The 12,241-nt window shown below is 33.2% G+C and overlaps 1 protein-coding gene across 14 annotated transcripts in view; it reads right to left on the reverse strand.

Moving 5' to 3' along the window:
• The window catches only part of ncam1a (neural cell adhesion molecule 1a), a 414,266-nt gene that overhangs the window by 86,278 nt on the left and 315,747 nt on the right, over positions 1–12,241 (reverse strand). For all 14 annotated transcript variants that reach the window (XM_005161139.5, XM_068215774.1, XM_073934239.1 and 11 more), the window contains 2 exons: positions 9,612–9,762; positions 2,057–2,241 (listed from right to left, as the gene is read on the reverse strand). In XM_005161139.5, the coding sequence (XP_005161196.1) occupies positions 2,057–2,241; positions 9,612–9,762 (336 nt within the window). The remainder of the gene's footprint in view (positions 1–2,056; positions 2,242–9,611; positions 9,763–12,241) is intronic.

Here is a 12,241-nt window from a genome sequence, read left to right on the forward strand (position 1 = left end):
TTTACATGCATAATAATGAGAGTTTTGAGATGGAGGGGGCTTTATTCTTCTTTATAAAAACTGCTGATGAATTTCAAATTATGTATAACACATTACAGTCAGAAGATTGGTTTATGCCAGTGTATAATTTTTGGATCAGGTCACTGGGCTTGTTTTGGACTATTGGCTTTTGGGCTGGATTTGTTACACACAGTATAAACGCGTCAATTAATAAAATGTTTGAAGATCAAACATAGTCCTAATTGAACTAATTATTTGGGCTTGGATCAACTAAGATATTGAATAAACAGTGTGCAATTGAATTTTTCTTAAATCTGGTTCTGGAATCTGTTTGGCTGATAGCTGTTCAATATTCTTGAAATAACAGCAATTGTACCACCTCTTCACCCTTGTGTATTTCTCCGTCCACATACAGCTACAAGCAGAGGACACTACAGTTTGACAAATATTTCAGCTGTTGGATAACATAATGTACTTTTGAGGCTTTTTTTAGTCAAGAATGTAATTGTGTAGATTGCAACTATGCAGTTTATTTATAAGGATGGTGCCTATTTTAAAATCTTTATAATTTCGGAGCATCAGATTATGTGCATCGGCCGCTATTAGCCTGCCTGAGCAGACCAAAGAAAGTGACGGCTGATGTTCCGCCACAAGATGAAACAGAGGCCACAAAATGCATCCTCGGGGGAGAAAAACAGCGTTTTCTCAGCATAAGTTTCAAACTACAGCTGAATAAATCCTTATAAATTAGGTAAGTGACATTCTAAGTCGATCTCTGTCTTTTGTATTTTGCTGTGCTTTGACTTTTTCGAGGTTAATTATTGTGATATCCTGATTGCAACAGAGAAATACTGGGACATATCTCTAGACTGATGGAATTTCATGTCGTTCAGCCTTATAATCTTAAAATATCAGCAAAACACATGTAGCAACCGTTTCTGCTGTTCTGACATCAGCTGCAGATGTGAATGAATGGCAGAAGAAAGCAGTTTTCATACAAAAGGATTTTGAGACTCACCGTCTTTGATTTTCGTTTTTGTATACACAATTAGGCTGTCAAACTGTTGCAAAAATGCAATATCACATAAGTAGCATGCCTCTCACCGGTGCCGATATACAGCCACATGGCACTGCTACTCATTTGATAATGCTTGTATAAATAAATTTAAGCGTTAAGCATTTTCAAATTCAGACTGGACAAATAAACACAAATCCAAACTATATTATAATCATTTTAAGCTCAGGTCAAAGTTGGGAGATTGAGACATAAAATAAATATGTTCTATGCAGTTCTATAGTTATTATAATAATAATTTGTTGAAGCTGCTTGAATTGTTTTACATTCAAGGCCTGGCAACCCAAGATTATAAGATTAGATGTGCTTGCCATTCAATATGTACACTTTGAGATACACAGTTCTTGTGATTGTGATTCCTATGCAAACAGCATACTTTGTGCTTATATTTTATTCTACTGAAGCCTCATAATGCTGTGATCTGACCTTAAAAAGTCTTTACAGACTGCCTTCAAATGAATATAAACTTCACAAATCTATTATTTAGACACAACACATTAAACAATCCAATCTGTGCTTTACAACTTTCCCCCATAAAACAAACAAACACTGCACTACACAGACATTCATAATCCAATGTTACACAAGAAACGTAATAATTGTAATTAACGTTATCGGCTAAGCAATGCTTAAAAAACTAAATCATAAAGTCAAGCGGCCAAAGAACCGAAATGACACGAATTGCTCTGCCACTCAATAAAAACAATTTATTCCCAGCGCTTGTAGACTGATAAGGGTGGGCAGATGTGTTTACTAGCTCTATTTTGTACATAAATGAAGAACAGAGGTTATATTCAAAAATAAACGCCAATTACTGTGCTTCCCAATGCAATATCACCAAACACTGCTGCTATGATTTAATATCAAATGCTGAAGTATACAGGAAAATGAGCTCAGAAACCAATTATTAGCGTCAAACAAGTCTTTAGCGTTGAAGCTTTAATAAGAGGGCAACTAAAGACTCAAGCGCTGATGCCATACCTCCAGGAAGCTGACTGTGGGGGTGTTGTAGATCTTGACGTTGGTGGTATTAGCGCTCGGCAGCTGCTGGCCATCCCGGAACCACAAAACGGAGGCACCCGGGTGAGCGAGGGCCTCGCAGGTGATATTAGCTGGATTACCCTCCCAGGTGAACACCGCCTGAGGGCCCTGGATCTTTGGAGCATCTGTAATTATACACAGTGTCAGCAAAGTGCACCCAACACAAGGACTGTTATGGAGGAAGACCTGAGGGCAAAAAAAATGATGGCTTCCAGCTGGCATCCTTTTACCATCATGCCCTCAGCTACCTCGCAATTTCTGATATCGGCACTGTAAAACCTGATGAATTCAGATTACTCAAAAAAAGAAAAGCACCTAATAAGATTTGAGTAACATCACATTTTTAAAAGTTTAATTAGTAAAACTTCATTTTATTTTATGCTACTTTAAGGATGTACTTTGTTTGTAGGGTGGTGATTTGTTTGCATTAACTAGTGACAGCAGCTTTATAAACATTGCTTCGAAAATGCTTTAAAAGCTTTAAGATTTTTTTTGTGTCGAATGAAATGTTTCAAAACATGTAGCAAATTGGCAATATCACGTGATTTTAGTAAACAGAGCTTAGAAACTTTTTGCTGCACATCTTGTATGTTCACACTAAAGACAATTGCCTTTAGATGAACCCAAAGATAAAAGCCTAAGGGGTCCGATTGGAAGACCTTGGGGGCCATTCAACTGGACCACGATGACCAATCCACTCTTCAGGAAACTGTTCATTTAGGAATGCTCAGACCTGACACCCATAATATGGGGGTGCACCATCTTGCTGGAAAAACTCAGGGAACATGTCAGCTTCAGTGCATAAAGAGGGAAACAAACCATCATGTAGCAATTTCAAATATCCAGTGGCCTTGATGTTTCCATTGATGAAGACTAGCCCCACTATCTTTGTTGTCTATAGTGTAAAGATACAAGATGTGCAACACCTGAAACTATGGATACTGGAAGCCTGTGCTGGCATTTCTCCTGCGGTTTTGCTATTAGTGTGTGAAGAGTGGGAGAAGAGGGTTGCATTGACAATCCAACACAATGGGCAGCACATTGAACACATTTTATAAGTGGTCAGAAACTTTTAAATAACCTATGAAAGAAACAAGTTACGTAAAACCAAGTACACTATTGTTTTTCTAATGAAATTCCCAATAGGTTTGATGTGTCAAATGACCCTCTTCCTATTGAAAAAACAAAAGTTGGATCCAAGACGGCCGACTTTAAAATGGCCACCATGGTCACCACCCATCTTAAAAAGTTTGGCACCTCACATATATTAATGTGCCGCAAACAGGACAGCAATATCACCAACCATTCTCATTTTATTAAGGTGTATCCATATAAATGGCCCACCCTGTACAACACAGTCTGATGCAGAGAATGCTGGAAATGAGACATCTGCTTCTATTTTGTTCTATTTTTGTTTGTTAAATTAGCCTTCATCCAGTTCAATTTTTGAGTTTAGATTTTTTTTAGTAAAATGAACTATTTACATATTTGAGTGGAATGATCTCATTAGTTAAAAATGAATCATTAATTAATTGCACTGTTCAGTTTTAACTGTAGCATGAAGTCTATTGTCTGATGTTCACCTTGGCTTACTAGACTTTCTAATCCAGAATTGATACGTGCGGTTGAGTCATCACATTTCCCATAAAGCTGTTGTGATAAGGCACATATCCACTCCAATCTTATCTCTATCTCTGCAGGACCACAGCCTGCAACACCGCTGCTTAGATAATCTGCTCGTCCCAAAACATAATGTCTGCCTTTGGATGAAACAGGCAACGAAATCTTATCACAACTTTGGCTGAAATGAAAATTGGGAAATGGGAGACTCAAAATGATTTCAGGAGGAACGTGTTCACAGTGTGTCAGTGTAAGTAAACTTTGCATAAATATGCTTACTGATCCAAAATGGCTGTCAGCCTGAGACTTCATTTTTACTGTGAAGCTAAGCTGTATTTCACGTAATCTCCTTTTGAAAGAGAAATTCTGCTTGTTCTTCAAATCTTAAAAGTACACTTTTAAAAAAATGTATTCGCAGATAATATAATATTTCTGACATTAAAAGCCACTTAAATGTATTGAAAAAGTGTACACCTTGATGAAGCTATAGATGTAGGATGCATGGTTAGCACATACACCATTGAAACGTCTCCTCTTGGCTTATATTAATATCCTCTCATATTTTTTTTCTAAATCCTTGTTTTGTATATTTCTAACTAATGCTTTGTAAACATCCTACTTCATCTGCCACTGAGGTTTCACACTCCTGTCCAACTGGTGGCAGTAAATGCAGTACAGTGGTCCCTCGATATTCATGTTATTCTAAAAATAACCCACAATAGATGAAATCCGAGAAGTAGTCAGCTTTATTTTTTACAATTATGATAGATGTAATGTAATGCACCAAATATTAATTTAGACCGTAATGGCACCCTACAGCTGTGTAATTTCTCCTTTGCTTTAGCATGTCAGAAGCATGTCAAACTTTTTTTTTTGCAAAGGTTAGGACCATCCTTTGCTTTTTGTGAGCTACCACAGATGCCTTTGGCGGTGCAGAATGTTTTGTTTATATATATCAGTTTGACTTTCCACAATGTATTTCTTATTCTTATTATTTCTTTTTAAATCTTTTAAACTGTTCAATTGTAACATTTTCACATTCCCCAAAATAATATGCAGAGGCTATTATAAATATAGCATTGTAGATTTTAGAAAGTTGCTTAGAAACTTGGGGAGAAAACTTGCAAAAATACAGTACAGCACTTCAGAGTCACACCGCTAGCAATCAAAGATTTCTGTAAATTTGGAAAGCTGGATGCATTATGTACTGCTAAATGCGCTATCTAATCTAGACGCAGAACACAATGCGCTGTAAAAAAAAAAAAAGCATGTCAAATCGCACAAAAAAAAATCCACAAAACTGCAAGGCCGTGAAAGGTGAACTGCATTAAAGCGTAAGACCACTGTATATATATCTATGGCAGTAAAATATATTTTATATTGTTTATATATTTATATTTACTAAAATGCATCAATTTGCCACAGGAGACCTTTATTCACTATACTGGATTCAACTGAATGAAGAATTCATATACACCTATGTCATATAATCCTTTTTTGGTGAATTAACCCTTAAATCATATTTTTTTTTTTTGTAAAGCTTGACATACTCCAAGTCAGAGATGCCCAAACTAAGTTGGCCCATGGTAAACTTTAATTTGGCCCACCAACCCATCTGAGAGGGAGAAGGATGGGGATGGTTTAGATAATGTAATTTTAAATTTAATGTTACCTTTTATTTGTTTTATTGTTAAGCTACAAAAAATTAAAAATTCTAATTTAAAACTCAAATTAAATGTTTCAATTTAAATGCTGTAATTTAGTTCAAAATGTACATACTGTCACTCAATGGATCGAGGACAATGAAGAGACTTTGGTTAGCAAATAAAGGCAAAGGCAGATTCTGCTAGACCCGTATATTCAGGATTTAACTCCACTGTGTTATAAATGTTTATGTTTTTTTGATGTTTCAAGTGATGAAATAAATTAGAAAATTACCCATGGCAACTTTAATGTAAAATGGTTTGGTACATTTATATCATGCCCACTGCTCTCATAAAAATTGGGAAAAAATTGCTTGAAGGGGCTAATAATTTTGACCTTAAAATGGTTTTCATAAAAATTATAAACTGTTTTTACTCTAGCCTAAATAAAACAAATAAGAATTTCTCTAGAACAAAAAATATTATCAGACATACTGTGAAAATATCCTTGCTCTGTTTAACATCATTTGGGAAATATTTAAAAAAGAAAAAAAGATTCGAAGGGGGGCTAATGATTCGGACTTCAACTGTACATTGTCCATAGATGTGCTATAGTATGTTGTAAATCTTTGCTGTCTAAAATAAAATACATTTGTTAATTTATTTAAAATTTGCTTAGCCTGTAACACATTATTTATTGTCTCTACTTAATGCATTCTTAATGTAAACTTACATATATAACTTTGAAATGTAATTGTTCTAATACAGAAACTTCACACTAATAGCAATGTAAAGCTATTTAAAATTGACTATGTCTTATTTGCTTATCAACAAGAATGTCAGAAAAAACATTAAACACAATAAATAACTAGCATAATAATGATTATAAAAAATGGCTTTTAATGTTTATTACTGCCATGCCCTTTAAAATGAATAATTTTGAATTGTTTTGTATTTGATTCTACTATGTTTACATAGTGTTGTAAAGATGAAATATTTTAAAACTGCCTAATTAATTTGCATTTAAATTAAGTACAAATACATTTAATTTAACCAGACTACACTATCTACTGAAAACACATTAGCCTGTTTAAGATACACTTCAGTAGATTGATGGATTACCCTTGAAAGGACAGAAAAGACTTTATAATATAACCGTGTAAATTAAATCAGCATTAAAGTACACTAAATGCCTGTAAACATACTTTGAAGTGCACTCTAATCATATTATAAGGCAGTGCAGTAGTACAAGTAAACATAAGTGGATCAAAAATGACTCTTAGGTTCATCTAATTGCATTTAATCTATATTTAAACTCTAAAACATTCAAAAATCAATGCCAATTAACATGCATTTAGGTGTTTAAAATCATTACATTTAATTCACAGTTAAGTATACTTTTTTGGGTTAATATTCGAATCAACTTATTTTGTTTTCAATGTGTAAGCTATCAATTTTAAATATGTAATAATTAAATGACCTTTACGTAATAAATCAGTCATGCTTTTCCTATGCAAGCAGAGAGAGTGAGAGCAAAAGTGTCTTACGATGGGAGTGAACAATCTCATCTAGGATCATTTGAAGCAGACAAAGCACCTTTTCTTATCACTAATTACTGCGAAACGCTGCGTGCACTCAACCAAGAAGCTGATTACTCACAAGCCAAGCTGTAGCAAACTGCATTTCCACACAATTTCTATCAATTGCACATTGTGATGCTATCTCAGGAATGGGAGAAGACTTTTTGGGGCAAGAAAAATTAATCCAATTAGACTTTCATTACACTTCAAGCTTCACTCCCTCCTACTTCTCTGAATTAGATTGTGGGAAATGTGCAAGCAGATGAAAATAACTTTAAAGCCAGCTTTACTGTAATTCTCTACCTGGCAAACGGCACAAAGAAACATGCACTCAGCCAACTGCAGTAAACATAATCTGATCAAATAAAAGCGTTTGTTCTCAAAATTGAGTTTTAAGAACGCGAAGATGCCAGTGTTTCATTTCATACGAAGAGCTCTGACTGTAGGAAATCATCCTGAAAGCTGTAAAATGTATATGGCTCTGTGATTTGAACTGTGGTTTTTGCTGGAAAGAGAGTTTATTTGTTTGAAACTGACATATAAAAAGGCCATAAACCATCTATCCCTTCCAAAAAAATGTCTAGTAAATACATAAATCAGTTTCTTGAAGAAATTAAGGAGAAAATCACTGATTGTTGGATGCAAAAAAAAGTTAGTAAATCAAATCTGTCAAAACTGACCATAGATGTCTGCTTTTAAAAAATGAGGCAAGACACTGCAGGCAAAAACAATGTTTTTCATGCACCTTTGAGATTCTGTGGTTTTCTCAAATCGATTGCTATTTCTCCACTTCAGCAGCACTTAAACTAAAAGTCATAGTTTTACTCATATCTGTATTCTAAAGGCTTTAACAGAAGTTTGTTCATGCATAATTTTCATAAATTTATGCAATATTTTATTACACTAAAAATGTGTAATTTACTTTTTTCACAGTATTTTAAGAAACAATAATAAAAAATTTGACTCAACATAAAAAATAACCCGAATTAATCCAGTATTTCAATTTGTACTAGTAATGTATGCAATATAGTGCATATTTAATAAAATTACACACTGTAAAACCCAACAGTCAACTTTATTGAATGAAATGAGTGTAGTTAACTAAAAAATTACTGAAAGTTAATTCTACTCATTTGAAAAAAGTTTTGAACTCAGCGTTGAATGTAATGAGTTAATTAAATACCTCATTACTTCAACTTAAATGGAGTAAGTTCACAGTACTCATTAGGATTAGTTTTTGAACTTAAATGGTTTGTTGCAATCGGTTTCCTCAAATGGTTTGAGTTACCTTAACTTTTTGTTTTTTACAGTGCACCATAGTTGCATATTTAAATTCATAATAAAACTAAAATACAAGAAATGTCCACAATTCTTAATTAAATCAGTTAACTGGGAAAGTATGCTGATGACTATTATTTTTTTTTTATAATTTGGTTTTATCTTCTTAACCTGCATAATAATTTGGTTACATCATATTTTAGACATTATGTTGAGTGTTCACTGACAAAGTTCCGGAATTTGTCCTATATTCTACTGTACATGAGCTCATTTGTCCTATTCTGAGTCCAACATCCAGCTGTGCAAGAAAACATCGGACATAAGCAAAGTCATCTTTCCCTACTGTATTGTTTTTAAATACAGAAAAAAATTGACAAATATTTGAAAATATTTGAAATATTTAACAAATATTTGACAAGTAATTCTAAATCTTGGACCATATTTTTGAAAGAAAACATGACCAATAAAAAGTGTGAAGTACCAAAAGCGACCTGTAATAAAAACAGTTTGAATACTACTTTGGTTATTGTTGTTATCCATGAGTTTTCAAATGTACTTTTTTATTTATTTATTTTTTTTTACAAAATTTGCTAGAAATATTGTGTTGTTCTAAATCATTATTATTATTATTATATTATTATTATTATTATTATTATTATTATTGTGTTTTATTACTCAAATGGGCTGTGTAAGGAAAGTTAATTGTGCTGGCCAGTTTGTTATTTGTTTATAAATTACAATAGGCTACAGTTTTTAATTTTAAAACTTTTCTAATGATACAGTATATACAGCAATAATTTTGTATTTTAAAAAAATAAATATTTGTCATATTTAATTATTCTAAATATTTAGGAAACTTTGTTGGGTATAATTACCATCCGACAATCTAATTCATATAAAATATTGCTTAAAATGTCACCTAAATTCAGTATTTTAAATAGAAAATAGGTGCATAACTGAAAAAAAGTCAACCTTTTGAAAAAGAAAAAAGAACCATCCCCTTCACCAGGCTGTCTATGGGCCTGACATGTACATGCAAATGTCTAAAAGCTTGCAAAATCAATTAGAAGACTATCAAAACAGCATTAGTAGCTATTATTAAGCAGACAGTCTACTTATGTATATTTTAATGAACTACTAATTTATTAATCTGCAGTTACAAACTAACTCATAGTCAACAAAATGTCTAAAAGGCAACACCAAAATAAAGTCGTAATGAAGTAAGTAATGAAAGTGTTTTCAGTTAGTAGAGACCAAGAAAGTCTCGGAAGAAATACTGAGAAACACTTCATTGAGTTTTGGCACATTTGCCCTGAACACAACAACATGAATAACCTAGAGAGGACAAAGAGACAAGTTGAATGTTTAGCTTACAGCGCACTTCCAGGTACATGCTCTGGATGTCCTGACCGATGGAGTTGCGTGCGGTGCAAAGGTACTGGCCGGCGTCCGTGAACTGAACGTACTTCAGAGTCAGAGAGGACACGCGGGCATCACTGCGCACAACCACGTTACCATCCAGACTCTGGAAAAGAAGAAAGATGAAAGAAGAGTGAGATTCTGATATGGGGAGTTCGAGTAAGTTATTTGACGTTCAGCCGAAATGGTAGTGCTTAAAACAGACATTTTTATCGTTATAATTTATCTTTTTTTTAATATACAAAATACAACCAGGGTTCCCACACTTTCATGAACAGCAGATTGAAGGACTTTTTAAAGCACCTATAATTTTAAATCAAGCACTTTTGAAATACATACTACAGGATTATGTATGTAGCACTATGTCTTTACTGCACCTAACATTTCACTTACACTTAATATTTACATAAAAAAAAAATGTCAGAGTGATTTTCAAATGTTTTGATCATAAAAAAATCACGTTTAAAGATCTTTAGTCAAATTTGTTGAATTCAATAATGGCAATATTCAAATATGGTTTCAGAAATATTGATAAAGTGCAAATTAGTTTTCAGTGTTTTCATTGTAAAAGATTTACATTTAAGATTTTTAATTTAGGAATTGATCAGTTTGTTCTATATTTGACAACTGATCACAATTGTTTACATAAAACCATAAAAAAAATTGTTTTCATTGATTTTAAGCACATTCAAGGACCTACGCTATGTTTGTTTTTAAGTACTTTCCAGACCTTGAATGCAAAACAAAACGACACAAAAGCTCCACAATAGTCTTATTAGCCCCCCTTTAATTTTTTTTTTCTCTTTTAAATATTTCCGAAATGATGGTTATCAGCGCAAGGAAATTATCACAGTATGTCTGATAATACTTTTTTCTTCTGGAGAAAGTCTTATTTTTTTAATTTTGGCTAGAATAAAAGTTTTACAACATTTTAAGGTCAAAATTATAAGCCCCTTTAAGCTTTTTTTTTTTTATAGTCTAAAGAACAAACCATCGTTATACAATAACATGCCTAATTACCCTTACCTGCCAAGTTAACCAAGTTAAGCCTTTAAATGTCACTTTAAGTTGTATACAGGAGTCTTGAAAGTATCAAGTAAAATATTATGTATTGTCATCATGGCAAAGATAAAATAAATCAGTTTTAAGAAATGAGTTATTAAAACTATTATGTTTAGAAATGTTTTGAAAAAATTATTCTCTTCGTTAAACAGTAATTGGGGGGAAAAATTAACAGAGGGGCTAATAATTCAGGGGGGTAATAATGCAGATTTCAGCTGTATGTACATTTGAAATACTAAATATTTTGGCCATCACCAAAAAAGAAAAAAAAAGAAGAAAAAGTTTGCATATAAATCATATTTGATCATTTAATTTTTAGGATGCCTGTGAACTTATTTTTAATCAGTTCTCTCACATTATGTTTCATTCCAGTGAATCAGCTGCTTAACAGTATTTTTGTGTACGTAAGCTTTAAGGTTTAACAACCTTATTAATCCCACCAGGGAAACCTTAATTTGGCAATTAAGCAACAAAGACATACAGATACAAATCACTTACAAACAATATAAAAAAATAAAAACACAATCCAGCAGCAATATTAGAATAGATATATTTAGATTCTATTTGATGCTTCTGAAACTTTTTCCAGAAGGGCAACAGTACAAAAACGACTTGAAAGGATGAGAGTCATCTCCTATCACACTTTGAATTTCTTATCATTTTTATTTTTCCTTTCCTTACACATTTGAATTGCTTTATGGGAATTTTTGATATTTAAAAGATTAACAAAGTGTCATTTATTGGCATTTTAAATCATTTTAGTATTTTGTATATTGTATGCATTGGTCTTGTAAATTACAGTACAAAAACAGTAAAGAGCTGAGTGCAATTCAAGAGTGGACATTTACAGAGACCACTCATAAACCACAAACCATGGACAACAGTTAATAAACAGATTAGTTTTTTTTTTTTTAACAATGCAATCTATTTTCATCACATAGTCTTTAAATGAATCTGACATTGCATTGTGACATTTAGTCCTGTAAACGCTTCATGTGCAAAAATGACGAAGTTTCCCCCGCATAAAAAATATTAAGTAAAGTAAACCAAAAATGCATTGAACCTAATCTTAATCCTTCATTTACTGATTCATTATAAACATCTCAAAAAGAACGACTGAACATCTAGTCATTCATACTGGTTTAAAAACAAGACAGCAAGTAAATAAAGACTTTCTTCAGCTCATAACTGAAAAACTATCCAGTTTCACTTTTTTTCTTTTACATCATTCTAGCACACAAGGTCAGAGGGAAGACGGACAGCATTTCTTCGTATTTGTGCCTCAGTCTGGGGCTCATGGGGGTATTTTGGGAGACAGTGAAGCAGGGATCAATAATGAAGTGGACCACACAGCAGGGGCCACTTTAAAGCCTTTTCTCCTAAAGCCTGTTTGAACAGCACAGCCGGGACAATCTGCTAACAGTTTTACTCCCCGTCTTCATCCCGCACACCGGCATTTCTCCTTAACTCGCACTGCTTTCGCTCGGATGCCCATCTCGGGTTACTATAGAGAGCTGAGATCC

This window comes from Danio rerio, chromosome 21, assembly GCF_049306965.1.
Source record: "Danio rerio strain Tuebingen ecotype United States chromosome 21, GRCz12tu, whole genome shotgun sequence".
Lineage (NCBI taxonomy): Eukaryota > Metazoa > Chordata > Actinopteri > Cypriniformes > Danionidae > Danio > Danio rerio.